At 42.7% G+C, this 26,542-nt stretch overlaps 5 protein-coding genes and 1 long non-coding RNA gene across 12 annotated transcripts; 4 read left to right on the forward strand and 2 right to left on the reverse strand.

Moving 5' to 3' along the window:
• The first annotated feature begins 599 nt into the window (after positions 1 to 599).
• Positions 600 to 1,360, forward strand: LOC123689450. The gene is made up of 2 exons (XR_006750433.1): positions 600 to 730; positions 1,055 to 1,360. It is a non-coding gene; the product is annotated as an uncharacterized LOC123689450 (long non-coding RNA).
• Positions 1,361 to 1,598: 238 nt separating this feature from the next.
• Positions 1,599 to 3,673, forward strand: LOC111003966. 2 transcript variants are annotated; one of them, XM_045629390.1, is made up of 4 exons: positions 1,599 to 1,970; positions 2,314 to 2,981; positions 3,092 to 3,292; positions 3,377 to 3,673. In XM_045629390.1, exons 1-3 carry the CDS (start codon positions 1,886 to 1,888, stop codon positions 3,272 to 3,274), a joined length of 936 nt encoding a protein of 311 aa, XP_045485346.1. In that variant the 5' UTR covers positions 1,599 to 1,885; the 3' UTR covers positions 3,275 to 3,292; positions 3,377 to 3,673. The 2 variants fall into 2 exon arrangements, with proteins under 2 accessions (XP_045485346.1, XP_022130452.2); XM_022274760.2 differs by lacking the exon at positions 3,377 to 3,673 and having other exon boundaries at positions 1,601 to 1,970; positions 3,092 to 3,370.
• A 565-nt stretch (positions 3,674 to 4,238) lies between these two features.
• Positions 4,239 to 11,436, reverse strand: LOC111003962 (RNA-binding protein 25). 3 transcript variants are annotated; one of them, XM_022274751.2, is made up of 12 exons: positions 11,107 to 11,436; positions 9,661 to 10,207; positions 9,482 to 9,588; positions 7,365 to 7,585; positions 7,177 to 7,269; positions 7,004 to 7,075; positions 6,180 to 6,371; positions 5,949 to 6,110; positions 5,502 to 5,882; positions 5,171 to 5,423; positions 4,985 to 5,047; positions 4,239 to 4,907 (listed from the first exon to the last, which is right to left on the reverse strand). In XM_022274751.2, exons 1-12 carry the CDS (start codon positions 11,182 to 11,184, stop codon positions 4,278 to 4,280), a joined length of 2,799 nt encoding a protein of 932 aa, XP_022130443.2. In that variant the 5' UTR covers positions 11,185 to 11,436; the 3' UTR covers positions 4,239 to 4,277. The 3 variants fall into 3 exon arrangements, with proteins under 3 accessions (XP_022130443.2, XP_045485345.1, XP_045485344.1); XM_045629389.1 differs by having other exon boundaries at positions 5,207 to 5,423; positions 7,365 to 7,738; XM_045629388.1 differs by having other exon boundaries at positions 7,365 to 7,738.
• A 2,763-nt stretch (positions 11,437 to 14,199) lies between these two features.
• Positions 14,200 to 17,193, reverse strand: LOC111003965. Of its 3 annotated transcripts, none has more exons than XM_022274758.2 (4): positions 16,868 to 17,193; positions 16,098 to 16,293; positions 15,767 to 15,829; positions 14,200 to 15,563 (listed from the first exon to the last, which is right to left on the reverse strand). In XM_022274758.2, the coding sequence occupies exons 1-4, from the start codon at positions 16,985 to 16,987 to the stop codon at positions 15,028 to 15,030; spliced, it is 915 nt and encodes a 304-aa protein (XP_022130450.2). In that variant the 5' UTR covers positions 16,988 to 17,193; the 3' UTR covers positions 14,200 to 15,027. The 3 variants fall into 3 exon arrangements, with proteins under 3 accessions (XP_022130450.2, XP_045485623.1, XP_022130451.2); XM_045629667.1 differs by having other exon boundaries at positions 16,098 to 16,280; positions 16,868 to 16,998; XM_022274759.2 differs by lacking the exon at positions 15,767 to 15,829.
• A 422-nt stretch (positions 17,194 to 17,615) lies between these two features.
• LOC111003963 (protein IWS1 homolog) lies at positions 17,616 to 22,124 on the forward strand. Of its 2 annotated transcripts, XM_022274756.2 has the most exons (6): positions 17,617 to 17,979; positions 18,539 to 18,570; positions 19,304 to 19,790; positions 19,873 to 19,932; positions 20,044 to 20,575; positions 20,854 to 22,124. In XM_022274756.2, exons 1-6 carry the CDS (start codon positions 17,964 to 17,966, stop codon positions 21,962 to 21,964), a joined length of 2,238 nt encoding a protein of 745 aa, XP_022130448.2. In that variant the 5' UTR covers positions 17,617 to 17,963; the 3' UTR covers positions 21,965 to 22,124. The 2 variants fall into 2 exon arrangements, with proteins under 2 accessions (XP_045485622.1, XP_022130448.2); XM_045629666.1 differs by lacking the exon at positions 19,873 to 19,932 and having other exon boundaries at positions 17,616 to 17,979.
• A 96-nt stretch (positions 22,125 to 22,220) lies between these two features.
• Positions 22,221 to 25,160, forward strand: LOC111003964 (probable galactose-1-phosphate uridylyltransferase). Its single transcript, XM_022274757.2, has 8 exons — positions 22,221 to 22,432; positions 23,357 to 23,523; positions 23,608 to 23,735; positions 23,922 to 23,999; positions 24,115 to 24,267; positions 24,362 to 24,437; positions 24,528 to 24,747; positions 24,819 to 25,160. The coding sequence occupies exons 1-8, from the start codon at positions 22,414 to 22,416 to the stop codon at positions 25,073 to 25,075; spliced, it is 1,098 nt and encodes a 365-aa protein (XP_022130449.2). The 5' UTR covers positions 22,221 to 22,413; the 3' UTR covers positions 25,076 to 25,160.
• The last annotated feature ends 1,382 nt before the right edge of the window (positions 25,161 to 26,542 follow it).

The following is a 26,542-nucleotide window of genomic DNA, read 5'->3' on the forward strand; positions in this document are numbered from 1 at the left end:
CTGGAGACGTAATTAAAACGTGATTTTTCATAGACCCCGTCCCCCCTCTTTCTTCCCCGCGTCACCGGGAGCAGCTGCTAATGTGTGCCAGAAAAAGTTGGATTTATCTGTTGGTGTGAGTTCAGCGAGATGACAAGATGCTCTTTTTTATGCTATTATCCTATATGCTCATTAGTTCTACGTGTGAAGGTAATGAAGCAAGTCAACAGTGAGTCTGGTATACAATTTGATACTACTTCCTTTTCATCGTTTGTTTTAGACAAGTTTTCAGATGAAAATTCTAAAGTTCTAATCGTCACACTGAGAAAGAAATTGACCGAGAACAACTACGACTACTCGTCGGCCGGGAGCATGGAGATACACCGGCGAGCGGAATCACGTGAGAGTGCTAGTACAACCGCTACCGCTCTTAAACATACCCCCATATTTAACATACAAAATGCAAGTATAACATTTGGTACGGAGGACTGATTTTGTTTGTGCATTTTTTTGCATTCCTCGACATTCCTGTATTCTTATTCTCATTATGTAGTTCAGCATTTTTATCATTTTTTTAGTATCTAGTAATATTATTAGGAATTATTGTTTCTAGACAAAGACATTGTACTTGAAAGATACAATGAGCACAAGACAGGGTGAGCCGCATGTGTCTCAGAATGATCTGTTATACTACGTTGACGACCGACATCTGCTGCCTCAAGAACCAGCCGTCAAATACAAGGTTTTGAAGGTATAATTTAGATTTGGTATCTGAATGCATTTAATATTATATACTTAAAAGGCTAAAAGTTCTTTTTTCCAACTCAATTGTGACCAAAAGATTATCCATGCTCTAGAAATAATTTTATATTGTATATGAAATAATTTATGACGTGAAATGTCACTTAGAAAACGAATCTCATCTCAGGCTCGTTTTAAACAGCCTAAATTCATAAATTTCCGAGTAACAGATTTTCACCTCGGCTTTAATAAAAGTGGCGACTTCCTCAATGAAAGTCGTCATTACCAAAGCAATGACAGTCCCTCTTAAGGATTTTGTTAAACATTTTGCTAGCTTAAACACAAGTCGCGGCGAAGTGGCGGAGAGCGGCTAATCCAAGAGGAGAGTAAGGATGGCGTGGCCATCATCAACCTCGGAGGTGGACCGTTTCCAGAATTCCGGCTGCCACGCTCACGCAGGCAATACATGCACGACTTCGGAGAACTCGTCAGTGACGAGGATGACCTACTTCCCCACCTGAATGACTCTTCGCCTCACTTCCGCAAAACAGAAGCTCCGAGGAATGAAGAGCTTAATAGTATCTAAGTCTTCATGTATCAAAGAAAATTTATTTATTAAATATCCTACTGGCCTATTTAATGAGGAAGATAAGTGACGCAAATGCGCTGAAATCCTGTTATGGGCCTTTTGCTACAAAAAGTGCATATTTTATTTTTATAATGTTAACTACATATCTATTATTTTATCATTTTAATATTTTTACTATACTTGCAATTGATAAATCATTGCAATTGATTCATTTCTAGATGTGGCTCTCGTTTAAATATTTGATTGAAAGCATTAAGTGAGTCTAGGCACGAATGTATTTCAAAGTATAATACTCTGAAAACACAGAATTATTGTATTGAACCAAATCACCAAATAAACTCGCAAATTTGTAGTGAAAATAAAAGGAATGAAATAAGTATGTCGTGAATGCTGGGAGCTGATAAATTCACCAATAAATATATTATGCAGCGAAACAAGCGGGGGTCGGGCGTTTATTGTTTAGTGAATATTGCGACACTGCAACGCACTACGTCAAGGCTAATACAAACTCATAAAATACACTTTTGATTTAAACATTTTCCGTTATTAAATGTTTCTGTAAATTCTGACAGAAACATGAAGCCGATCGACACTTTATTACTGTTGAGCGTGGCCCTCGGCCGCCGCCAGGCCGCATTCGTCCCCGAAAACCAAGACGCAGGTTTGTCTCCACGATATAAATAAAATACTTTTCAGACAGAATGCCGGATACGCCGCTATACGCTAACGCAAAGGTCTTTTCTCCTAGTACATAGGTAAGCAGACCGTTGCGCCTTTTCCGGCACCGTCCCGAAGTTCTGGTACACTGCCTCAATTCTCCTGGGCTATCTAGTGGGCCACCAACTGACTTACTTTCGTCGTGACTTTCTGGTTTTTGAGGGATTTTTGGGCCTCATGCCTGTTTACCCCCTATACCCTGTTCTATAGACCTTTAGAATAAATACTGATATTTTATTGGAATTTTGTTTCATATAATTGAGGGATGCCTGTTTAACTTTAAACAGGTAACAGGGATTTGGTGGATGTCGTCAAATTGAATCTTCGTAGAGATAATGATGATTACACCGACGCTCCGGCTACCAAATTGGAAACTGCGACGGATTCTGCTATAACTACGAAGTTTCCTTCTTATATTGAAAGAAATAAAGTGAAGGGATTGAGAAGAGCCAATAAAGAGAGTAAAAGTGAAGTGTTCGATGAGAATCTCATGTATGAAGTAGAACAAAACGTTATTGGACACAATTTTACGAATAATTATCGAAAAAGTAAATTGGGAAACTGGAAAATAACACCGTTAATCGGAGGTCAAAAAAACTTAAATAGATTGTCCATACAAAGCCAGCTCAAAATCACAACACAAAAGCGAGTCATTTTAAAATCTAATCCGAATAAAATAGAAAAATTTCAAAAATTTTTTGAGAAAAATAAGGAATTGTTTAAAGAGTTTCTAAGCAGTAAAATAGCTGCGAGAACACAGGTTTCGGGATTCTTCACGAGGGGAGGGCCGACAGCAACTATGAAAGGGATCACAATGAAAATTAATAGGAAACCCGTGCAGAAGAGAGGATGGCTAGACGGGGACGAGAGCGGTGGCACCACCGAGCCCTTGGACCCTGATCGGCTAGACATGCTGCCCGCGGTCGGCGGCCGCGTGCACTACTGGAGAATACGGGTTTGTCGTTTGTATCATAATATTATACTATTGCAAAACAAAGCCTAAGTGGGATAATTAAGTAATTAGAGTTCAGTTCAGTTTGTATAACTACGCGTTGTATCCACCAGGGTCGACTATGTCACCGACACGTCTTGATGCCGGAAGGGCCCAAGTACGACAGCAAGGGGCGCGTGTACCTTCCCGCCCACACCGACAGCGTACACCGACCTTACAATGTCACGCGCCGCCCCCACCTGCTGCTGCCCAAATGCTGCAACTGCTGCAAGAAGTCCGTTCTCGGCTGCGAGTGACATCCGACAAGTCACGAAGTAATTCTCAACAAAACATAGATGCTACCGAATGTAGTTTTTCCATTTTATTGCATTACAACTAATCATTTCATTTCTTTTCAGCCGAGTATTCTGGGACTGCGTTAATATGTAAATAAAAGACGATAATCAGAAATCAACTTCATTAATGTGAACACAAATGTTGAATCGATGAGATCACTTTATCTAAATGATAATTAGCGGGCCGCTGAAATTGTGAAAAAATACTTTATAAAAAAGAGTTATATATATGTATACCTATTTATAATACATTTATGTTAAATATGTACCTACGCAACGTTTTCTCATTATCATCATTATGCGTAATTTCTAAGTATGAACCGGTTTCTTTGTTACTTCAGTAATTGAATATATCGAAAACTTACTCGTTTGTATTCACATAAAATTTTAATCTGAAAATTAAAAACAAACAGATCTGTTTAAATAATAAGAAAAGTTAACGAAATAACTTGCTAACGTTAGCCACGCTCGTAGAAAATGTTGCTATCAACGTTATCAATGGATGTACATTTTAGTGTAACGTGAAATAAGACATAGTTACGAGTCAGAAAGGTTTCCGTTCACGACGAGCCAATCGAGAGCTGGTCCTGGATTTCCTTTGGCCTGCAGCGGCCTATTGCTCGCCCACCGGCGCTGCGGCCGCTCTGCCGCTAGGCGCGACGGGACGCGGAATAAAAAGCCGGCGTTCTACGAGGACACTAAGTGTCAAAACTCATGCGTAATTTCACGAATATATCTTTATTATGCGGTGTTCGATAAACTCACCGTCAGAACGAAGAGAACCGACAGCAGTATCGGTGGCATCGCCGAGAGAGACATCGCTGAGGAATAATCGTTAATCGGTTTCAATTGATTCGGTAATAATTGATTCGATTTGGCTAACGGGGAACCGCACACTGGGGAAGATAAGACAGAAACGAGGCGATCGATAAAGTAATAATGTTTATTTGACATTTCGGGGCGTCTACGCGGCCTTGTGCAGGCCGGCCTTCTTGGCCTCGAGCTCGTAGATGAGCAGGCGCCACATCTTGACGACGAAGACCTCGGCCTCCTCGTCCAGCACCATCTGCACGTCGTCGAGGATGGTGTGGGGCGCGGAGCCGGCCAGCACTTTGCTGCAGATGAAGTCGACGAGCGTCGGCTCCGGCTCGCCGATGTACTCGATGATCTTCTTGTTGATCCAGGGCCGGATCTTCTTGTCCATGAGCGCGGCGTCGATCTGCTCCGTGTCGAGCTCGTACCGGAACAGCGCCTCCTTCTGCGTGGGGATCTTGTCGATGAGGCTCTTCACCTGCGCCCTCTTCTCCTCGGCGCTCTTGCCCTCCTCGCCCCTGTCGCCCCCGTCGGCCTTCTCGCTCTCGCTGTTCTCTCGCTTGCGCTTCTCTCGGTCGCGCTTGTCCTTGCCGGACGAGTGCCTGCGGTGGGGGTGGTGGCGAGGCGCGTCCGACGAGGGCTCGTCCTCGTCGGCGAAGGCCGCGTGAACTCGCCCCATGTCGGCCGCGGGCGTGAGCGCGGCGGGCGTGAGGCCCGGCGATTTGCCCTTGAAACTGATGGAGATGGGCGAGCCGCCCACGGAGACGCCGCCGCCGCCGCCCTGACGAGGCATTCGCGCGATTATGACAAAGAAAGAATAGAAGAGACGGCTTCGCGTCAAAGAGGCCCAGTACTCACGTGTGCGTGGTGTCGATGCGAGGGAGCCGGCTCGGGGGAGGGAGGGGTGCTGCCTCCGTTTTGCTGTAACCGAGCGTTTCGTTATTAGAAATCATTTTATTACGATTCAGATTCAGATTATTCAGAAATTGGCACTTTTGAAATCGTTCAATAGTTTTTGAGTTCTTCCGTTCCGAACGAACGTACCGGGACCGCGAGGGAATCTATAGAGTCGGGGCCGACCGTGTCTCGGCGATGCCTGCGATGGCGATGTCTGCGGGGGTGGGCGGCGGGGGGCCGCGGGGGCGTCAAGGACCCGCTGGCCTCGTCCGCCGACGTCCGGCCCTCACCCTCTCGACCCTCGCCCGCCTCTCCGGCGTCCGCGTCGTCCGCCGTCTCGGCGCCGACCTCGCCCGCCCCGCGCTCTCCGCTCTCCGACGCGCCCGACGCGACTCCGCCGCTGAAAAGGACGATGCTCGGTCAGAGACGAGACCGCGAAGACGCGGTCGAGGGTCACGCGCGTTCGGCCGCTACTCACTCCGAGTCGGAGTCGATGGGCTCGGCCTCGGTGGGCAGCTGCCGCGAGGCCTGCGCGCGCAGGTAGCGGTCTCGCTCCCGGGCGAGCCTCTCGCGGGCCTCGAGGCGCGCCCTCTCGCGGCGCACGGCGCGCTGGCGCTCCCTCTCCTGCTGCAGCTCGTGGTGCAGCGTGACGTCGAGCAGCGGGCGCGGCCGGTAGCGCTCCTCGTGCGCCCTCTTGGCGCGCTCGAACGCCGCGCCCGCGACGGGGTCGTCGGGCGGCGCGGCGCCGAAGATCTCGGCCCGCAGCGCGCTCAGCTCCTCCTGCTCGCGCTGCCTCTCGCGCCCGTCGCTCTCGGCCTCGCGCACGCGCGCGCCCAGGCGCCGCTGCAGCTCCTTGCCCCTGCGGAGGTTAGAGGTTAGAGGCTGCGCGAGGCGCGGGAGGAGGTCGGCGGATCCGTCGACTCACTTGTAGTACTTGTGGTCGTCTCGCTCGTCGTCGTAGTCCTCGAGGAATTGCTTGAGTCTCTTGGCCTCTCGCTCCCTCTCCTCCTCTCGGCACCTCTCCCGCTCTTTGTCTCGCTCGTACTCCTTCGCCTTACGGCGCTCGCGACCCTCCCAGTTCCGGAGCCTGCGAAACAGAAAGAACCGGTCACGTCGCCGCTCGAGCCTCCGACGAGGGAGTCGGGCGTTCGCTCACCGTTCCTGATAGGCGGCTTCCTTCTCGCGCGCCTTCTTCTCCAGCCTCTTCTTGTCGCGGGCCTCGTCCTCCAGCTCCTTGTCCCGTCGGGAGTCCCCCTCCCCTCGGCCCCTCTCCCTGTCGCGATCTCTGTCCCGCGATCTCTCGCGCTCCCGTTCGCGCTCTCGTTCCCGCTCTCGCTCCCGTTGTTCCCTGAAATTTCAAGGAACCAATAGTGCGAGTGGATGACATCGCGACACGCGTCGAAGAAAAGGGGTCGTACCCTCGCAGAGCCGCCCTAATCTCGTGGCGAGTGCGGATATAGGGGTGTATGAAGCCCACCGCGGGCGACATCGTCTATTCGCTGTGGAAACTTTGGAAAATCAACTAATTCCTAAAAAGTTTAAAATTAAAGCTTCGTGAAGTAAAAAACACTAGTACTCCGACCGATTCGTTTGATTAGGTTAAAATCACAAATGAAGGGCGTAGCGCACGCGCAGCGATATCGCTCAAACTACGTCAAGATTAAATTTTTATTAGTTTCCCGACGTTTACGATCGAAGCCTACACATTCATTGCCTTTATCTCGCGCCCTCTCGCTCTAGTATTTATTTCCCCATATCGTTGCACCGAAAGAAACATTCATATTGTTAAAAAATGTATATTTTAAATTAATAAGTTTTTGACATATTAATGTTATTTACGAGTTATTGTACTTCACGGATCGCCATCTGTTATTCGCTCTGAAAGGAGCCACATTCAAAATAAGTTTGTAATAAATTTAAAGAGTTATCTCGATTATACGTATTATATCGTTCGTTAACAATTTAGTACAATTGTCTCACCGTTCTCTTTCTCGCTCGCGTTCTCTCTCTCTTTCCCTCTGTTCCCGCTCTCTTTCACGCTCGCGAACCTCTCTGGAAAATAAAATCCTTTTAGTGAGCTACTTGGACTTCGAGCAAATCCTGCATAATTAATGAGGATGAGAGACACCGTAAACGGATTCGGTGACAAGTACCTTTCTCTCTCCCTTTCTCGTTCTCTTTCCCGCTCCCGCTCGCGCTCGCGCTCTCTCTCTCGCTCCTCCCGTTCTCGGTCCCGTTCCTTACCTCTGCAATAAGAGAGTGAAAATAATTATAAGAGAAGAAACGTCGATTAAGTCGTCGTACAAAGGGAAAATTCTAAGCGTGAAATACTCGGCAATACCTGGAAACGCTCCTTTTCCGCCTGTCCTTGTCGCGGTCCCGGTCCCTCTCTCTATCTTTGTCCCGCTCGCGATCTCGCTCTCGCTCTCGCTCCCGCTCCCTGTCCCTGTCACGCTCTCGATCCCGGTCTCTGTCTCTGTCTTTGTCGCGGTCCCTCTCCTTGTCCTTTTCGGGTTTGTCGTCCTTGTCCCTCTTTCGCCGCACCACGACGTCGGCCTCCTCCTGCGCGAGACGGACCTTACAATCGCCGCGAGAGCCGCACTCGACGATCGCACACCGCACTCCTCCCACGTCGGTGTGCGGCCGGAGGACGAGGCCCGGAGGCCGCACACCGAGCGCGGAAGGGAAGCCGGGTTGGCCGGGGGAGCCAGTGAGCTGACGAAACGTAAGGTAAGGTAAAGTGACTTACGTGCGCGCGGCGAAGCGGTCGGGGCGGCGCTCGTCACGGGCCCACAACGGCTACAATCAAATGAACGCAACGCTGTCACAGTGTCAACGGTACGGTTAACGCTACGTACGACATTTCAACGCTCTACAGCCGATTTGTCAACTACTAAACTAATCCCAAAGATCGAGCCGGCGATCTCTCGAGTTCTTTTACGGCACGATCGCACGCGCGCCGGCGCCCCGCACTCGGGCGGCGAGCGGCGATTTCGGGATGGCGATCTTGCGATTGGATCGTCTCAGGTCTGATCCATCTCTCTATAATTAGTGTGACTAAAAGAGAACGCGTTCGACGCCGGTCGGCCGGGAAAAGGGAGCAATGCAACTTACGCGCGGCGGCGCGAGGCGAAGCGGCGGGCGGCGGGTCCTCGCTGGTCGCGCTGCTCTTGCGGACGGGCCGCGGCGCGTTCCGTCTCCGTCTAACGGCCCACGAGCGACGGAGACGGAGTCCGCCGCGACGGCCGCGGCTTCGCAACTTACGAATGCAAACCGCGACCCACGACGGGTCGGTCTACGCTGATTCTTCTATATTTTTACTTATAACGAGTCACACGACAAAAGATCACCGTAGACCCACCGACGTCGAATCTTACATTACTTCATAAAAGGAGAATGACCGTCAATAGAAAATTGTCGCCATGCAAACGAGACTCGATTTCGAAGATCACGGATCGGCCGGCGGCTACCGTCGTCGGACAGACAGGTTCGATCCGATACTTGGGAAAGCGGGGGCATAAAACCTCCAGAAATGTCTAGCTAGAGAAGCCAGGCAGCGCTCCGTGTCGTTCGGCAAACAGTAGAAATAAATAGAATATTTCTTACAGTTAGTTCATAATCCATGCGACGGAAGAATTCGGTCGTTCGGTCATTCTCATTTTGGTGTTACTGTCCTTGAGTGTGGCGTGTAAAAAATTATAATTGTTTTTACATAGGGTATATATGTAGGTTCAACTGGGTAACACGACCATGCTATTTATATATATATATATATAATGAGTGTAGGTATGAAATATTAAAATCCAGAGAAATACGATTTGTCCGCAGATTTAGAATTAAACTAAATGGACACATTTAAAACAATACACGGTATTGAGTTCTCAAAAATCATTGAAACAAATCATTTGCCTCGTTTAATACATTTATGTATCGATTTTACAACATACAAACTGTGTCTTAGCATTTTGTCAGCCACACCTCACTCTGGCTTTCGAAAATCGCTTCCTGAATACCGAAATATTGTTCAACAACAGTTGCGTGCGCTCAGAGTGCGGTGTGAGTGTGGTTCGGAGAGTGTGAGTAGATGAGAGGCAGAGTGAGTGAGAGCGAGTGAAAGTCTGAGGATCTGAGTGATACAACTCACCGCGACTCTCGGCGTCCGGCGACACGCGATGACGGCGCACACGCACACATTCGCGCTACCTCCTACATGCATTCTAGCCGTTTAATATACACATAATAATAATTCGGTCACTACGTTTAGTCGACAAAAGAGAAATCATTATTGATTGAGTGACAAGTGATGAATCCGGAAATTCCCTACTTCTCTGTATTCACTTCTCAATAATTTTTGACATGATAAACCTCAAACGGCCCAGTCCCCACAAACCTATACATGTTTTGCGCGTGTGTGCGTGTGCAAGCGAAAGGGCCGGGTGCGACCGGGAGGGGACTCACCTTCATGCTCTCGCGAAACTTGCCGATCTCCCGGTGGATGACGTCCCGTTTCTCTTCCGAGATGTCCGCCTCCTCTAGCACGCGCGCCGTCTTCGAGATCTGCTCCTCTGTGGGACACATTCGAACGTTAGGACACGCGGCGAGTCCGAGCTCGGAGGTCGGTCGACGAGAGGTGGCACCTTTCTGCAGGATCTCGTAGTTGTTAATCTCGTCCTGGTAGTCGTGATAGATCTGCGCGATCTTCCTCTCGACCGCATCGTCCAGGCCGCGCTGCTTGGCGTCGAGGTATTCGTCGGCACCGCCCTCCGCGCCGCCCTCGACGAGACGCGAGCGCTGCTCCGTCTTGTACGTGTCGACGAGCGCCTGCATCTTGCCGTCGACGCGGGCGAGGAGCGCGCGCTCGGCGAGAGGGCGATCGTGCAGCAGCCGCACGCAGCGCAGCGCGGCCGCGGGGCCCGCGAACTCGCAGAAGCCGAACGTACTCACGCGCTTCCAGCTGCAGACGGCGCCACACGCACTCAACAAGGCGCGCATCATCGCGTCGGGCGCCCGCGAAGATATGTTGCCGATGAATACCGTGACGGGCGGCCCTTCGCTCTGCCCGTTTTGCGTGCGAACCCCGCGACCAGCCTTGGCGCCCGCCGCACCCGCTGCGCCCGCCGCTGGGGCAGGCAGCAGGGCACCACGACCTGCCACTGTCCCGCTGCCGTACGCCCCCACCATCACCTTGAGAGTTTGATAACGGGTAAAATTTCCAACCACTTTCAAGAACCAAAATAAATCTAACCTATTACCTAGCAATAAATAAAAGGTTTTTTGGACAGCTCGGGCACTAGAGAAATGGACCTGTTTGCACTCTCCCCGTGCATATCAAAGTACAGGCATTATACAAGCCATAGCGGCTAAAAAACTGTGACTGCTCACGCTGCTCTTAAATGCGGACGTAACATAACCAAGATCTAGTTTACATTTCGATAAATATTAATATAACAGTTAACATGTAATAATATTATTTAATTATGCTATAAAGCACTTCCCTCAATTGTAAAACATAGCTTAGATACCAAAAAATGCAAAAACAAAATTATATTTTTTTATACTTAGATGCAACTCCAGCAGCCAAAATTACTTGAATCAATCAAGGTCTCAAGGAAGATACCAGATAGTACCATAGATAGTTTTATAAATTGATAGCGGATTAGAAATAGCGGCGTATTTCTAAATCCAAATATAAATAAAATCCAAATAGCTTGTCCAATGTGGATTCACTCCGCTAAAGAATGCCTAAACTTGTCTTTTTTCAAAGGACAAGCTTAAGATAAACAACAGCTGTTTTCTGGTAGTTAGGTATTAATCATAGATTTTTACTCTCAATATTATATCATATTATATTATGTATACTTACCTTGTTTTAAAAATGGAAAACCAACCACAGCAAACCAAAACCATCATACAACAGACATACATTCAAAATGATATTGGCTATATGAACAATGTTTAATTAACTCTTGCAGGTTTATAACAGTCCTAAGGATATTTTGTATAATTATTATTGCGGAATAGGTTGAGTTTGTTTTTAGGTTATATGCCTTTTAGTATTGGTAAGGCAAATCTGATAAACTTACATGTGTAGGCATTTGCATTGTGACTACCCCTGGGGCAATTCCATATGGTACCATCGGCGGCCGAGGTGGAAAAGACATCACTCACGACCTAAGGCTAACCGCACATTCATCAATTGACTCCTCACTCCCTACCGAACCTTATGACGTTCAAGAACTTAGTCCAACATTTTATTTTCAATCTTAATTGTTTTAAATATAAAAATAAAACTTGTTGCAAAAATTATTAAAATAAATTAGTTTTAATTACACATTAATGCAAAACTTAAAACAGTTCAATTTTACTCCTATTAAACACAAAAACGTCAGCCATCTTTGTTTTGCAAAAGCTTCAAATATCTATCACAGATAATAATTAATCAAAATAGGCAACTGTCAATGTCTTGCATAGTAAAAATTTCCTTGACTAGAGTCTAGACCCCCAAGAGTATATTTTATTACTTAAATATTGTACTCGATGGTTATCGAACAAATTAACCAGTGCATTAATTTCAACAATCACTATGCCAGCTTGAGATTTTACGGCTACAATTAGGGCAATAATTACAAGATATACAAGGGGATCTATCGAGACATTCTTTATTCTAGAAAAAATTTCTTTAAAATAGGCCATTGTTTAAACAATTTATATAATACCTTTAAGTTTCACCCAACAAACTATACCTATTATAAATTCCTAGCGTGACTGTCACTGAAATAATATGAAGTCATAAAATTCCAAAATCGAAAAACAGAATAATTAAAACTATTTATTTAAAATTGGTCCTAGTAGGTAATTGGTCATCAACATTAGACTTCTACATACTACATAGGTATCAGTGGCGTGGTTAAACCTTATGTAAAAAAAAGCAACCCTTCAAATCCGCCGCATTACATACATTCTAATGCGATATGGATAATGGAACGCTTATAAAAAATATTTTGTGTTTTAGACATTATAACTCGGAATAAGAGAAATAAAACGTGCTACTTATCGAATAATGGGCAACGTAAATAATTATTAAATATACTGAACTATTAAAAAATGTATAGTGGCCGAAATCAAAGATATGTTAACTGTTGAACTTCAAAGTGGGACGGTTTCTTATGACTTATTATGAAAACTTATTATTTATTTTCGACACATTCTAAATTGATACTTGATAGTGTTGGCAACATAGAATTTACAATCTATCGGACGATTGACGATGCTGTTGGACATTGTTTTAAACTAGCTGACCCGCCAAACGTTGTTTGCCTACATGGCAAATTTGTAAGAAACATTTTTTTAGGTCAATAAAAATAATTATCTACTATAAGTGTTCAAAAGAATGATTTATGTAGGATAATAAATTAATATTTATTAATGTAGAGAATATATTTTAAATTACAATTCTTGCTAGTTATCTAAATATCAAAAATAAAGAATCAAAGAAATCAAACTAAAATAGGGGGTTGATTGTAAAGGGTTGAAAATTCAGGGTTATATGTATTTACTAATGCTGTATCATTTAGGGGGCTGTATAATTTAAAATTGAAAAAATAATTTCGGGATGGATTACCCTTAACATTTAGGGGGCTGAAAAATAGATGTTGTCCGATTTTCAGACCTACCCAATATGCACACAAAATTTCATGAGAATCGGGAAAGCCATTTCGGAGGAGTTTAACCACAAACACCGCAACACGAGAATTTTATATATAAGATTTATCTCATGAGACCAGTTTTTAGAACCAAACACATAGTCAGCACACAAACATAAACTTTCAATACTTTCTCTGTCTGACATTTTTATTTCACTTCTCAACCGCTTATGAACTGACGTTTTATCATAAAATTAATTAGGTTATATAAAAACAAATGAAATTACTTAATTTAATAAAAAACAAAACAATTGACGTTAACCTTTTCTATTTAAACAGTAAAAGAATAATCATTTGGAGTCTGTAGAAGTTACAGTTTGGAAACATAAATTTAACATTCTCACACCCACCCCCGCAATCCCTATTGGAAATAGATTTCGTAAAATCCTATTTGAGATGATTTCTGCATGACAAATAAAAGATTAGACGACGACACATATAGACGACTCTAGCTAAATTTGGAGTCTGTAGGAGCTACGGCTTAAAAAATAAAAAAAAATCATTGTTAAACCACGCCCGCAACCCCCTGTGGGTGAGCTACCGTATAATTCGTTCATAGACTATTTCTATATCTCAGAAGATTCCTACCAAATTTGGAATTTATAGGAGTTATAGTTTAAAAACGGGAATTGTTCATTGTTAACGCCCCCGCAATCCCCTTTGGGGGATGAATTTCTTAAAATCCGTTTAGTTGACCTCTACATAACGAAAGTAATATTCCTACCAAGTTTCACATTTCTAAGTCCTATAGTTCCCGAGATTTCGTGATGAGTAACTATAGAAATTGGAATACTTCGATTATCATCGAAATTTTTAACGTTTTAGCAGACTTTTTTAAAATTTTCTTACATATAAACATTCTGACAATTCTGAAGACAATAAAAAAAAATTAACCCAATCGGTCCAGCCGCTCTCAAGTGATACTCGATCATAGATACGGCATTTAATTTTTATCAAAAAATGAGAGTGGGTGTGCAGGGGTGCGTGGGAGTTGGTGGGTGGATGCGTGGAACTTTGTAAGTAAGTAGATTCTTAGCTGAATGTAAAAGAACATTATCCGTTTAGTAAACTCCGTTGAAATCCATGAAAACAAAAGAATCAAGAGAAAACGCTTGCAATTAGCGGGATAAATCTTCATAAAAGTAAAACAGCAATAAAAAAATGAAGGAACGTTAGAATTCTAAATAATAATAAAAAAGAAAAATAAATAGCCATAAACCATCTAGGAAAAAATTCGCATCGAATGGTGGTAGTTTCATGTCGATACGATCAGTGGTTTAAGCGTGATTGAGCCTCTAACGAAGACCATTTCCATTATATATATATATATATATATATAGATTGGGTGTCGAGTTGTTGGTATAACCTGTCAGAGGTCGAGCTAAGCGTCGTTATGAGTACGATATAATATGATATCAGAATTCAGTATCCCTTCCTACATAAAAAAGGCACCCTCGGAAATAAACAGCATTCTAATGGTTGTAGAAAAATATATTTACATTTCTATTTTTAATAGTCACCTCAGTATTAACAAAGTTCCTAGGTCCTTCCTAGTCTCATTCTTACATAAAAACAGTTTCTTATAATTAAAGAGGAAATTAAAAATCATAATAGCATTGTCATATAATCATAATAGACAAAGCTTGGCAGCTCTTAGTAGTTTACTAGCCAACTAAGAATTAACAAAAATATTAAGTGAAACATCTTAATAAAAAAAATACAAACTATTGGTTGATGTATGCGTTTAGTAGTTCAATGTTAGAACTTTAGGTGGCAATTTAGCTTAACACCTTAGACACATATAGTGTGTAAACAGTGTGAATAATAGATATACGAATACATGGATTGATCATATCATATACTGGTACATGAAAAAAAATAAATTATCATCTGTAGGGGCTTTTACCTTAGTAATAATTAATTTATACCGAAGTTACACTTCTGACATGTGTACTTTGTACGCACGCAATTTTTTTTATTTATTCCATTTCATAGCAAAACTTAAAGTGCTATGGGCTGCCTTATAACATCCACAGGAGTTGCTTAATCACCTAATCCTGACTAGAAAATATCAGATTTTACCTACAAGGTACAAATATTTAGTAATAGAATATGTACTATAAAAATACTTTCAACCTTTATATATATTATGTACTTACAAATAACAGACAAAAAAGTAGTCTCTTGAGCCGTAACAGGGCGAGCCCTAAGTGGCTTCTTTTTGTGAGTAGCTTTAATAATATTTTGTTAAGTCAAAATCTCGAATCGATCAGCATAGAAACAAACTGTTTTTTTTTACGGTTACTGGCGCTTATTGGGTGGCTGCTCGTCGATCTGCGCCCGGCGGCGGCGACCCACTACTGCGGCGGCGAGGTAGCCGACCGCGGAGCCGGCCACGAGCGCCGCGGCGCCGGCCTTTGCCCCCAGCAGTAGCCCCGCGGGCCCGAACAGGGCGGCTCCGGCCACCGCGCCGCCCACTCCGTACATGCCCGCCCGCAGCCTCTCGGCGAGCGCCAAATGCGTACGCGCGTCACTCGCGGCGTCGGCTGCAACTTCAACGCCGACGGCGGCGGCTTCCAGAGGTCGCCTCTGGCGCAGGGCGGCGGCTTGCACGCTCTGCCAGGCCTCGTGCAGAGCCCTCACCTCGCTCTGCAGCGCGCTCCATCCCGCCAACACGGCTTCGCGTTCCCGCAGCGACATGCTAGCGTCGGGCTCCACTCGCAGCTGCACTTGCTCCGGGACTATCCCGACGGAGTCCGTGGATGCCAGGCTGCCGGACTCCACGCCGTCATCCATCACCGGTGCCGCCGGACGATTAACGGACAAAGGACTCGTCTCTGTAAACGCCACGTTCATCACTTGTAGTCATTTTTCCCTGAAGTACTTAGCCTAGTTAAACTTTTAAAAAATTACAAGAAAAATAATATTAGATGGTTGTGATCTTGTCTTTTCAAATTTTCTTGTTTTGTTAAAAATGTATAATGGGCGTGATTATGGGTGAATTATGAGGAAGACAAAAGCAACAGCACTCTAGCCTCACCGCAACCAGATGCTCGTGTTTCGTTTGACTCTACTATTGCAATGCAACTCCTCTCTATAACACCTAGAATTATATATTTTAATAGACATTTTTGCTAAAAATCCTCTTACATCTTTATTTTTTATGTTAGCAAAACCTAACACACCATTTACTAAGCAACAAAAACTAGGAAAGCTTAGCCACAAAGGGATTTTACAAACAAGTCTCAACTATATTTTGAAATTTAAGTATAATATTTTTTTTTTAATAATGTATACAGAAAATTTTAATACAACAATAAAATATAAATTGCAAGATAGACTATGCAAGATATTATAAAATGACTTTTTACCTAGATAGTCCATTATTGCTTTCAAGGTGAGATCTCTGGAGTGTTGTGTGAGTTTGTCAAAACGACCTCTATCAGCACAGCAAACCTGCCTTCTAAGAGCCTCCATCTCACCAAGCAACACTCTCAGTTGAGATGACACGCGACGTGCATGTACTTGTTCACTTCGGACACGACTGTAGTCACCTGTTTCCTCATACTAAATAAGTGATAAAGGAATTTAGAAATTTGTATATAAAGCAATAATATTGCATGTAACCTCCCATGCAAAGATTTAGGTATCACCTACATAGATATATTACATACACATTTTCTGTTCCCATCTAACTGATAATTTTTAATGTCATCTGTGGGGATACAAATTTTTCAAGATCAATGAATAAAAAGGAGTAGACATTAGTGTGTGTATTCATTGACACTCTATAGGCACTTATATAATTAAAACATTGTTGGGTTACAACCCATCAGACAAATACTAAGGAAAATTTTGTCAATACTAATACTCAATCAATTAACACTATTGCTTTCAAATGTTATGCTAATAAGCACTTAAGAGATACAACTGTGTATATTATATGACCTAGCAAATAATTTTCATAAATAAGGCACTACTCTTTATAAACTTTATTTTATAGTACTCCTGTTTATGCTATATATGTATATTTTTCAACACACTGTGACGTCAATGTACTACGCACTGTTTACATAATATTTAAATTGAAGCTTTAAACAAAGAATACTAAATAAGACATTTGTAACATAATTGTACCCACCTTTAGAATATTGGCTTTGTGTTGTCGCAATAGGTCTAAGTGATGAGGAATTGCTACTTCATTGAACTTGGATAGTGATAACTCAACTCGTTTCAGTGGTAGTTTTCCTTCCTCATCCATTTCTTCTTCAATTTGAGAAATTGAAGACCTAACAAATGTTCATGCCACTCAATATTGCATGGTCTAATTGTTTTTTCCTAGGTAGGTAGCAGTTGCCTTATTACTTACTATAAACAATTTCGATTAATGCATAAAAATAAATTAATAATTGAAAATAATATTACTGATAGTGATGTCCAATATTAACGCACACAAAACACATCTCTTATGTCTTAAGTCTTAACTCTTTATTGTAATTTTATTTTTTTATTTTTTTTTTTAATATTATTTTATGGCCTGGTAACGAGACCTTTAAGCCAAGTCTTATTTTATTTAATTTATTGTAATTTTATGACCTGGTAACATAGACTATTAGTCTTTTATGTCATAACTTATTTGGCAAAGAGTATATAATCACTACCGTTTTATGTGTTATTTGGAAAAACAAATACAATACACATCCGGTAGTCATCTGCCACAGATGAATTAGATTTAGATCACAAAAAAACACAACAGAAAGCATAGATAACCGATATTCTAATAGTGTTCTACAATTATTCTAGTAAGTCAAAAACTAAATTTGTATGAGAATGACAGTTCGTGTCGACCGTAGACGGACTATGGTCTAAACTATGGTTCTATACTGTATCTATACGGTGTGGTTCAGTGCACAGAACGCTACTACCCTAACACCCATTCAGAGTTCAGCATTCATGTTTAAAAATCAAATATAGATTATAGGGCATTAGGCGTTTTTTATTTTAGAAAAAGATTCATAATATCCTTTGAAGTAATAAAGTTTTAATAATATTTATCTTCGAGTATTATTCGTGACAGGCAAAACTCAAAATTGTTCAAGAATAACGGGAAGAGATTAAGTATTACTGCGTTTCAGATCTTGATTTGATTTTTCTCAATATGATTCTTTAAATACTACTTAGTTCAAGCTGACGGTGGGGTTGTATAATACTCGTAAATATAAAGTTGTCGTCGCGAAATGGATGTAGATACTGGTAAGTCTTTTTATAACCTATTGGTGAAAGATTATCAGTGAAAGAGCCGATAATCATAGATTTCACATTGTATTCGACATTCCCCATCCACACCTGGCATTACTCAATAAAGTGTGTTTTTAATTTAAGTAATTCTAGAAGATACACATAATTATACTATAATTTGAAATGAATTAAAACTTATATTACTTATGAAAGTTGAGCACAAGGTTTATATTAACATTTAGTGCAAGTTACTTCAATCAATCGCATAGAATGGATGAGGACTGGCAAGTAACACTCTTCTACTGAGTTTTACAGTAGAGGAGTAAACAGTTTATAGAAAATCAAGTCAATGTTTAGTCTCTATTAGCAGTGTTTGCTTTTTGAAGCTGTTGTAATTATTTATGTTAAGTAATTTTTCAATTAATATAATTTGATAATAAAGGGTGGACTTTTTAGAAATCATCTATGCATTCAACCAAACTAGGTAGAGTTTTAGCAGAATTCATGCCTAAAATCTTACCAACTCTAATTTATTTAACTAATAAAATAAGTTAATTATAATTATTTGTTTTAGATGGAAGGAAATCAAGATCCCGGAGCAAATCAGTTAGTATCACTACATAATATAAAACAAAGTCGCTTTCTCTGTCCCTATGTCCCTTTGTATGCTTAAATCTTTGAAACTACGCAATGGGTTTTGATGTGTTTTTTTTTTAATAGATAGAGTGATTCAAGAGGAAGGTTTATATGTATAATAACATCCATTAAATTGTGGAGAAGTACTGTTATTTTTGTGGTTTCTAATGTGATGTCATAAATAATTTCATTTTTTCCGCTTACATTGCAAATGCAGGCTGAACCCCTACAAGTTTTATCAAAATAATGTACTAAGTATTGTACACATTGAAAAGGTCTACAGAAAAGTCTGTAATGGTATATGTCTATCTCTTATGGATAACCCACAATAACTTTTTTTTTGTTATTTACATTTTACGACAAATAATGGCTAATTTTCGAAGCGATTTTAACCAATACAGCATTAATCCTTAACCAATTAAATATCTTGAATAAATTGTTCATATTTTAATATAGATCTATACAGCCCATTACAGCTTATTTAGCAGCGATCTAACGCGTGTATTATCGAAGCTTTCCAGCGACGGAAATAACAATGCATATTAAATTCCTGCTTTTCATCAGCATTGCACCCGTGCGAAGCTGGGGCGGGTCACTATTTTTATTATATAGGCTTTTAGAAAAACTTAATTATCCATGAATATGTACCTTTATGTGTAACTATTTACTATGTGTTATGATATAATTACCTGTAATATTTCAGGCAGAGTCTAATATGTCTCACGATGGATCACCAAACTCAAAGGCAAGATCTAATTCAAATTCATCATCCCATGGTTCTTCACGCTCAGTTTCACCTAAATTGCCTCGCTCAAGAAGTGGTTCAGTGAGATCTAACAGATCCCGAAGCGACTCGCCCAAAACACCCAGATCAAGGAGTGGTTCTCCCAAGTCCAACAGATCAGCGTCTCGCTCGCGCTGCGTAAGCGTAGCCAAATCTAAAAGCGGGTCTCCCGTATCCAGAAATCGTACCAAGAGTCCATCGCCAGCATTGAAAATGAGCCCGAAATCAAAAAACGGATCAGTGCAGTCTCGGAGCGTGTCTCCGGCTAAATCCCGCTCTAACAGTGGGTCGCGGAAGTCAAAGAGTAGATCCCGAAGTGGCTCTCGCAGGTCACGATCACGAAGTAAGTCGGCGGATCTCATGGAGGTGGACGTAGATGCAGCGCCCGCTTCACCTGTTTCGCCCAGTAAGTGCACAAAGTACACATAAAGGTTGCGGACAACATGAAAAGTCTAGAAATAACGTACAATTTTATTTGACTCGTATAGGTACACGCCGATCCCGGTCTCGCTCCCACTCTGCATCAAAGTTGAAATCGGAATCTGCCGGTGAGCACTTCACTATGTACTCTTAACAGCCTTATGTACATAAGAGTGCATGTTTATTTTTAGTGAGGTAACTTGAAGAACTGTAATGAACGATCTGTCTTTGTTTTGCAGCTGGTGATAGAACGCGGAGGTCAAGATCTGGCTCTCGCAAGCTTCAATCTCGCTCGAGATCCAGCTCCCATAAGTCTATTTCTCGCTCCAGATCAGGTTCCCGTAAATCTAACTCTCGCTCTAGATCTGGATCCAGAAAGTCTCGTTCCAGATCTGGATCCAGAAAGTCTCGCTCCAGATCTGGATCCAGAAAGTCTCGTTCTAGATCTGGATCCAGAAAGTCTCGTTCGAGGTCCGGTTCGCGGAGATCAAAGTCGCGATCTAGGTCACGATCGATATCGCGCAAATCTAAATCACGATCTAGATCCGGGTCGCGCAAATCTCGGGCCAGATCGAAATCCGGTTCCCGTTCCAAGTCTAGATCCAGGTCTCGTTCGAAATCGCGATCCAGGTCCGGTTCAAAGTCTGCGTCGCGCTCTCGTTCACGATCGCACTCCAAATCCCGATCCAAGTCACGTTCTAGATCTGGCTCCAAGTCTCGGTCGAGATCCAAGTCTCGGTCGCGTTCCGGTTCTGCTAAATCAGTATCCAGGTAATGTCACACATTGATTTAATTAAAAATAATAATATATGGGGTTAACTAATGGGGGGAAGAAGACTTAGTAATCAATCGTTCAGCGAACGAATGCCCAAGTAGAGTCATTTTATTAGTCCACAATTTCTTTAGACACTTCTCTTCGCCCATTGATTGCTAGACCTTTACTAGACTTAAAAAATAATAATATTCTCATATACAACTCACCGGAACATCTCAACCGTCCGTCCCGCATCGCATCTAATCGTCAATCGAATTAATATAAATTTGGTCAGGTCTCGTTCCCGCTCGAGGTCTGGATCTCGCTCCGGCTCCGAGTCCCCTTCGAAGAGAGAGGGCAAGCGGCGCACCGTGCGGCTGCAGTCGGACGATGAGGGCGAAGGCGGCGAGGGGAGCGCCGGAACCGAAGCGGCGCCGGTCGACGGAGGCGAAGGACCCGCGGTGCCCGCCGTCGTGGCGCCCGACGACTCGTCCGACGACGACGTGCCCGCCGGCGGCTCCAGCCTAGAGGCCACCGGGGGCATGTCGGACTTCGAGCTGATGCTGGCGCGTAAGCGAGACGAGCGACGCGGTCGTCGGCGGCGGCGCGACATCGACATCATCAACGACAACGACGACCTCATCGCGGCCCTGCTGCAGCGCATGCGCGCCGCCGCCGACGAGGACCGCGAGCTCAACAAGCGCAACCTGCCAGCCGTGCGCAAGGTGTCCATGCTGAAGGAGGCGCTCTCGCAGCTCATCAAGCGGGACCTGCAACTCGCGTTTCTCGAGCACAACGTTCTCAACGTGCTCTGCTCGTGGCTCGCGCCGATGCCGAACCGCGCGCTGCCGTGCCTGCTCATCCGGGACTCGCTGCTCAAGCTGCTGGCGGACTTCCCGCCGATCGACAAGTCGCTGCTGAAGCAGTCGGGCGTGGGCAAGGCGGTGATGTACCTGTACAAGCACCCGAAGGAGACCAAGGCGAACAAGGAGCGCGCCGGGAGGCTCATCTCGGAGTGGGCGCGGCCGATCTTCAACCTGTCGACCGACTTCAAGGCGATGACGCGGGAGGAGCGGCAGGCGCGCGACGAGGCCATGGCGGGGGCCCGGCGCCGCGACGAGGCCGGGCCGCCCGACAAGCGCGCTCGGCCGCTCGACGAGGCGGAGCGCTCCGTTCGGCCGGGGGAGGCGGGCTGGGTGGCGCGCGCGCGGGTGCCGCTGCCCTCCAACAAAGACTACGTGGTGCGCCCCAAGTCCACCTGCGAGGCCGACATGTCGCGTCTCTCCAAGAAGAAGATGACGCGCTACGAGAAGCAGATGAAAAAGTTCATGGACCAGAAGCGGCTGCGCGGCGGCTCCAAGCGCGCCGTCGAGATCTCCATCGAGGGCCGCAAGATGGCGCTCTGAGCGTTCTACGATCATCTCCGACGGCGCGACGTCTTAGCGCCGCTGTAAATATAAACTAAGTATTCATCTTCGGGCTTCGGAAATTTTACTATGACGATTGTGATCTGTGTATAAGTGATAATTTGTAATTTAAATTCTGATAATAAATGACTGAATTGTGTGCGTGTTCTTTTATTTTAGTTTCGTGAGATCGGTTGGGTTGTATATAAGATAACTTTTATGATCTCCGTTATCTGTAAGTTGCAAATAGACCAATCTTGCGGCTCACTCGATAGAGTCGCTTTAAATGTACGCCACGCGATACGTTAGTCCGTTATCTCTCGCGTCTGTGGAACTTGAATTCCTCATTGCTGTTATCTGAATTGGCCGAGTTGTCAAGTGTTAACCTATTACCTGATGTAACTCAGTTTTATTTAAGCTTTGAACGGAGAAGCTATAACGAACCTAAAATGCAATTCGACGCTTCCGGTATGTACAAAATGTCATACGTTAACCTAAAAATATTATTAAAATGTAGACATATTTCTGACTTAACACTCATTTCATCAGGTACATTAATAAATTTATGATGTACAAATTTTACTAATACAAGTTAAAAATAAGAAAAGGTATTAACGTATTATTATATATATATTATATTATTTTGACGTTGTATGATTGCTTTATTTATAATAACTGCGTGTCTCATGAAATGAACCCAAACTGTATATATTTTTTTATTTGGACCACAAAATTAGGACAAATACATGTCAAAATTAATAAGACCTAGGCGAACAAGGAGCGCGCCGGGAGTTAATTATTAGGTATAATTTTATTTTTTATATACATAAAAATAAAAACTATAAATATTTAACACTTGTCACTAGAGTTTGATAAACACGAAGATAATATTATAATGTTAAGAGTTTTAGTACCCATTATTGCCATGTTCGATAACGTAATTGTCATATATAAAAATATATATTTATCTGTAGGTACTAATATAATAAATAAATATTAAAATGTTTATATGCTCGTAAGCAATAAAGTCTAAAAGATATTCCTGAGTAACATTTGATGATTAAAACTTTAACATAAAAAAAAAATCCAACCGTGCAAACCGGGGGAGGCCGGTAGTAAAGGCCCGTAGGAGGGATGTATTTCACAATTTAATGACGTGGAATAAGTGATACCAACATGATCCTATGTTCCAAAATAAACGGATTTTATTTTATTTTTTATTTTAATAGAATATATCTCGGTAGTAAACTTTAAACTTTGTTGCTATTATATTTCAGCACGTGCTTTGTTTTTAGGCGAAAATGAGGTAATCTTTTTCGTTCCGACTTTGCCTATTAATCTGTCCGATTATCAAGATTCAATATGAACGTTATTCACACTCACACATTTTAGACCATCAACATGTCCGCTACAATCCTTTAAAAGATGAGTGGATACTAGTGTCTCCGCATCGGTGCAAGAGGCCTTGGAGCGGACAGACCGAACCTTCCCCTGAACGCCGATCAGATCCTGATCCTGACAATCCTTTAAAAGCAGGAGCCACTAGGGCTAATGGACAGGTTAGACCAAAGTTATTAAAATTTCAGATATTAATAACATTAGTTAAGGTAGTTTTACCAACAAAATCTCGCAAAACATTTCAGAAAAATCCAAATTATACATCTACTTACGTGTTTCCGAATGATTTCCCGGCATTACTGGAGACGGTTCCGGAGCCACCGTCACCCGATCACCCACTCTTCGTCTCTACGCAGGCCAAAGGGACATGCAGGTATATAAATGTACCTATACTTCCTTTTCCGGCATTACTGGATACAACAATTACTCATATACTTGATTGGTTATAAATTGTGCTTAGTAGAACCGAGCACTTAGTTTGTCGAATGGTAGACACATTCCTTAAAACGTCATTATTTACTTATATTTCAGAATATTCATAAATTTAAATTTATTCCAGGGTTATGTGTTTCCATCCAGACTCAGCAATGACCATCTCGTTGATGTCAGTACAAGAAATACTTGCCGTTATTGAAGAGTAAGTATGCTTATTATTGAAATAGACGCTGAAGCATGAATTAACTTACCTACTACTTAATACAAATAACAAATTATTATTTTTTTATGTCTATATTTTTCTTTATTTGTCTGAGGTGGGTAACACAGCTACGTGATCTCGGCGTTCGTTACCGGTGGGTGCAAATATTCGAAAACAAAGGCGCGGTAATGGGATGTTCCAACCCTCACCCACACTGCCAGATATGGGCTTCATCCTTCCTACCCAATGAGCCCGCCGTTAAAGACAGGTAAATAAATCGCTCATATATATGATGCGTTCATGTCTGTGAGTTCAAAATATCCGTTTATGTAAAGAAAATTTTTATGATTATCCACTTTTAGGTCGCAAAAACAATATTTTGAGAAGTATGGTAGAGCAATGCTAGTAGACTATGTTGAACAAGAATTAATTAGGAAGGTAAAATTGTTATGAATTATGTTTGGTTTAATTTAATTTTCCTAAAAATAATTTACTATGGGTACATTCCACCCTGTTTGAATATTTCAGGAGCGCATAGTGTTACAAAACTCAGAATGGGTGGTCGTGGTCCCGTATTGGGCGGCTTGGCCCTACGAGACTCTGCTTCTGCCTCTCAACGGCCAACCTCAACGACTCACTGACCTCACTCCGAACCAAAAACTTGCTCTAGCCGAAATTATGAAGTACCTTAACATCAAATACGATAACCTGTTCCGGTGCAGCTTTCCTTACAGTATGGGATGGCACGGTCGGTATTGTGATGTTAAAATATTATCTGCAGCAACATTGTATGATGTAAGACATAATGTGACTCGACAGGGGCGCCGACGGGCGTGGCGTCGAAAGACGGCGACAGCCCGCACTGGCTCGTGCACGCCGTGTACTTGCCCCCTTTGTTGCGCTCTGCCACCGTGCGCAAGTTCATGGTGGGCTACGAGCTCTTGGCGCAAACGCAGCGCGACCTCACGCCGGAGCAGGCCGCCTCGGCGCTGGCGAGTTGCCCGCACGACCACCACTACACCACTTTCCCGGGCAAGGGAAACATGATTGATTGTATTGATGCAACGCATAAATAAAGATTAAAATTACGCTTATTCGCAATATTACGTTGTAACAATTAATAATTACCACTTGAATGTTTATTTAAAATGACTATATTTTTGTTTCGCAATTATAAAATACAATAATAATAAAATGTATCAATGAAGGAATTAGGGAATGTTCATTTCGATCACTAGACAGCGCGGTTGCGGACCGATGATGGTCAAAATTACAAAGCGGAGCAACCTTATGACTATTGTCCGTTCGGCAAGGCTTTATCTATTTACTAAAGAAAACAGTTAATATCTTAAACACTGATTTGTCGTCGAAATCAAAGAATGTTGTAGGTACGTTGTTCAAAATGTATTATAATAGGATAACCTATCTTAAAAAATTAGACGATCGAATTATGTTTCATGAACAAATTCTTATTGAATAGATCTATTCTTCAGTGATATGCACTTTTGGAGAAAATAAAATATTAAGGTTTCAGTAAGAACACATTTTTTTTCATGTGGGTAACATAATGTAAACTTATGTACGTGATAAAAAGAAATATACATTAAATGCTTCTAATTTTACATTTACTGCCAGTTCTCAAATCAAGGGTGTAGAACGGAAGAAAAGAAGTGGCAATAAACTCTCCGCCACTCTTATTGTATTTTACTACATACAATATGTTGCTCTTTGTAAAAACTGCTAAACATTATGAAACGGCTTAAAAGATTTTCAATTTTAGAATTCAAGTTCGAACTGATGAAGGATCCCTACAAAGGTGATCGCTCTGATCCGTCCAACTATCGCCCAATAGCTGTAACCTCCTTGTTCTCCAAAATAATTGAATCCATTGTTAATGGCACGTTAGTGGCACGCAGGGGTCGGTTCCCGTATGATTAAGAACTAAAGCGCAGCTCCATTAGCAGTGGAAATTTTTTAACGCTTCTTCTTGACGCGTGTTTAGAATAAAAACGTCTCAGGTCAATCATTAAAAACGACATTCGCAAAGCTAACATTAACTATTTACATACCATCTCATTAAATTTAGTTAATAAACCAATGCAATTTTGGAAATATATTAATACTCTTAGAAACCCAAAAGCCAGAGACTGCAATTTTTTATAATGATGTTGAATATTACGGTATTTGCTAGTCACTTTCAATCGGTATTTCTGGCAGATCAACCGGAACTAAATACAGCTACTACCAGTCGTAACCCTAAAGTCTACTCTAATCATTTTAATATCAAAACTTTCGAATAGTAGGGGAGCCCACGATGCTAAATGGGGATTTACTCGAGCGTCGACCCAGTAGGTCTCTGGGTTGCAAATCTTAGATGATAAGAAGAAAAAAATGTTATATGATATATACGTATTCATCGGTGGGGGTAGCGGCTACAGATTTTTAAATATGTGAAAAAAAAACTGTTGTATGGACATCCTCGAGCGCGTCAGATATTGATAGCATCAATGGCCTATGTATTTTTAATAATGTACGTACGTTAA

The sequence above is a fragment of the Pieris rapae genome, chromosome 9 (assembly GCF_905147795.1).
Source record: "Pieris rapae chromosome 9, ilPieRapa1.1, whole genome shotgun sequence".
Lineage (NCBI taxonomy): Eukaryota > Metazoa > Arthropoda > Insecta > Lepidoptera > Pieridae > Pieris > Pieris rapae.

What these genes read in the sequence shown, in the direction of transcription:
- LOC111003966 (XM_045629390.1), top strand. Translation starts at nt 1,886, where the DNA reads ATGAAGCCGATCGACACTTTATTACTGTTGAGCGTGGCCCTCGGCCGC. An exon ending in CCCCGAAAACCAAGACGCAG is followed by an intron (nt 1,971 to 2,313) that starts GTTTGTCTCCAC and finishes AACTTTAAACAG; the next exon opens with GTAACAGGGATTTGGTGGAT. An exon ending in TGCACTACTGGAGAATACGG is followed by an intron (nt 2,982 to 3,091) that starts GTTTGTCGTTTG and finishes TGTATCCACCAG; the next exon opens with GGTCGACTATGTCACCGACA.
- LOC111003962 (XM_045629388.1), bottom strand. Translation starts at nt 11,184, where the DNA reads ATGTCTTTTCCACCTCGGCCGCCGATGGTACCATATGGAATTGCCCCA. An exon ending in CGCGAGCGAGAAAGAGAACG is followed by an intron (nt 6,372 to 7,003) that starts GTGAGACAATTG and finishes TTGAAATTTCAG; the next exon opens with GGAACAACGGGAGCGAGAGC. An exon ending in CGCATCGACACCACGCACAC is followed by an intron (nt 4,908 to 4,984) that starts GTGAGTACTGGG and finishes ATGCCTCGTCAG; the next exon opens with GGCGGCGGCGGCGGCGTCTC.
- LOC111003965 (XM_022274758.2), bottom strand. Translation starts at nt 16,987, where the DNA reads ATGGATGAGGAAGGAAAACTACCACTGAAACGAGTTGAGTTATCACTA. An exon ending in ACAAAGCCAATATTCTAAAG is followed by an intron (nt 16,294 to 16,867) that starts GTGGGTACAATT and finishes TCACTTATTTAG; the next exon opens with TATGAGGAAACAGGTGACTA. An exon ending in AGCAATAATGGACTATCTAG is followed by an intron (nt 15,830 to 16,097) that starts GTAAAAAGTCAT and finishes ATATAATTCTAG; the next exon opens with GTGTTATAGAGAGGAGTTGC.
- LOC111003963 (XM_022274756.2), top strand. An exon ending in CAAGATCCCGGAGCAAATCA is followed by an intron (nt 18,571 to 19,303) that starts GTTAGTATCACT and finishes GTAATATTTCAG; the next exon opens with GCAGAGTCTAATATGTCTCA. An exon ending in TCTGCTAAATCAGTATCCAG is followed by an intron (nt 20,576 to 20,853) that starts GTAATGTCACAC and finishes AAATTTGGTCAG; the next exon opens with GTCTCGTTCCCGCTCGAGGT.
- LOC111003964 (XM_022274757.2), top strand. An exon ending in ATACTTGCCGTTATTGAAGA is followed by an intron (nt 24,000 to 24,114) that starts GTAAGTATGCTT and finishes TATTTGTCTGAG; the next exon opens with GTGGGTAACACAGCTACGTG. An exon ending in GAGCCCGCCGTTAAAGACAG is followed by an intron (nt 24,268 to 24,361) that starts GTAAATAAATCG and finishes ATCCACTTTTAG; the next exon opens with GTCGCAAAAACAATATTTTG.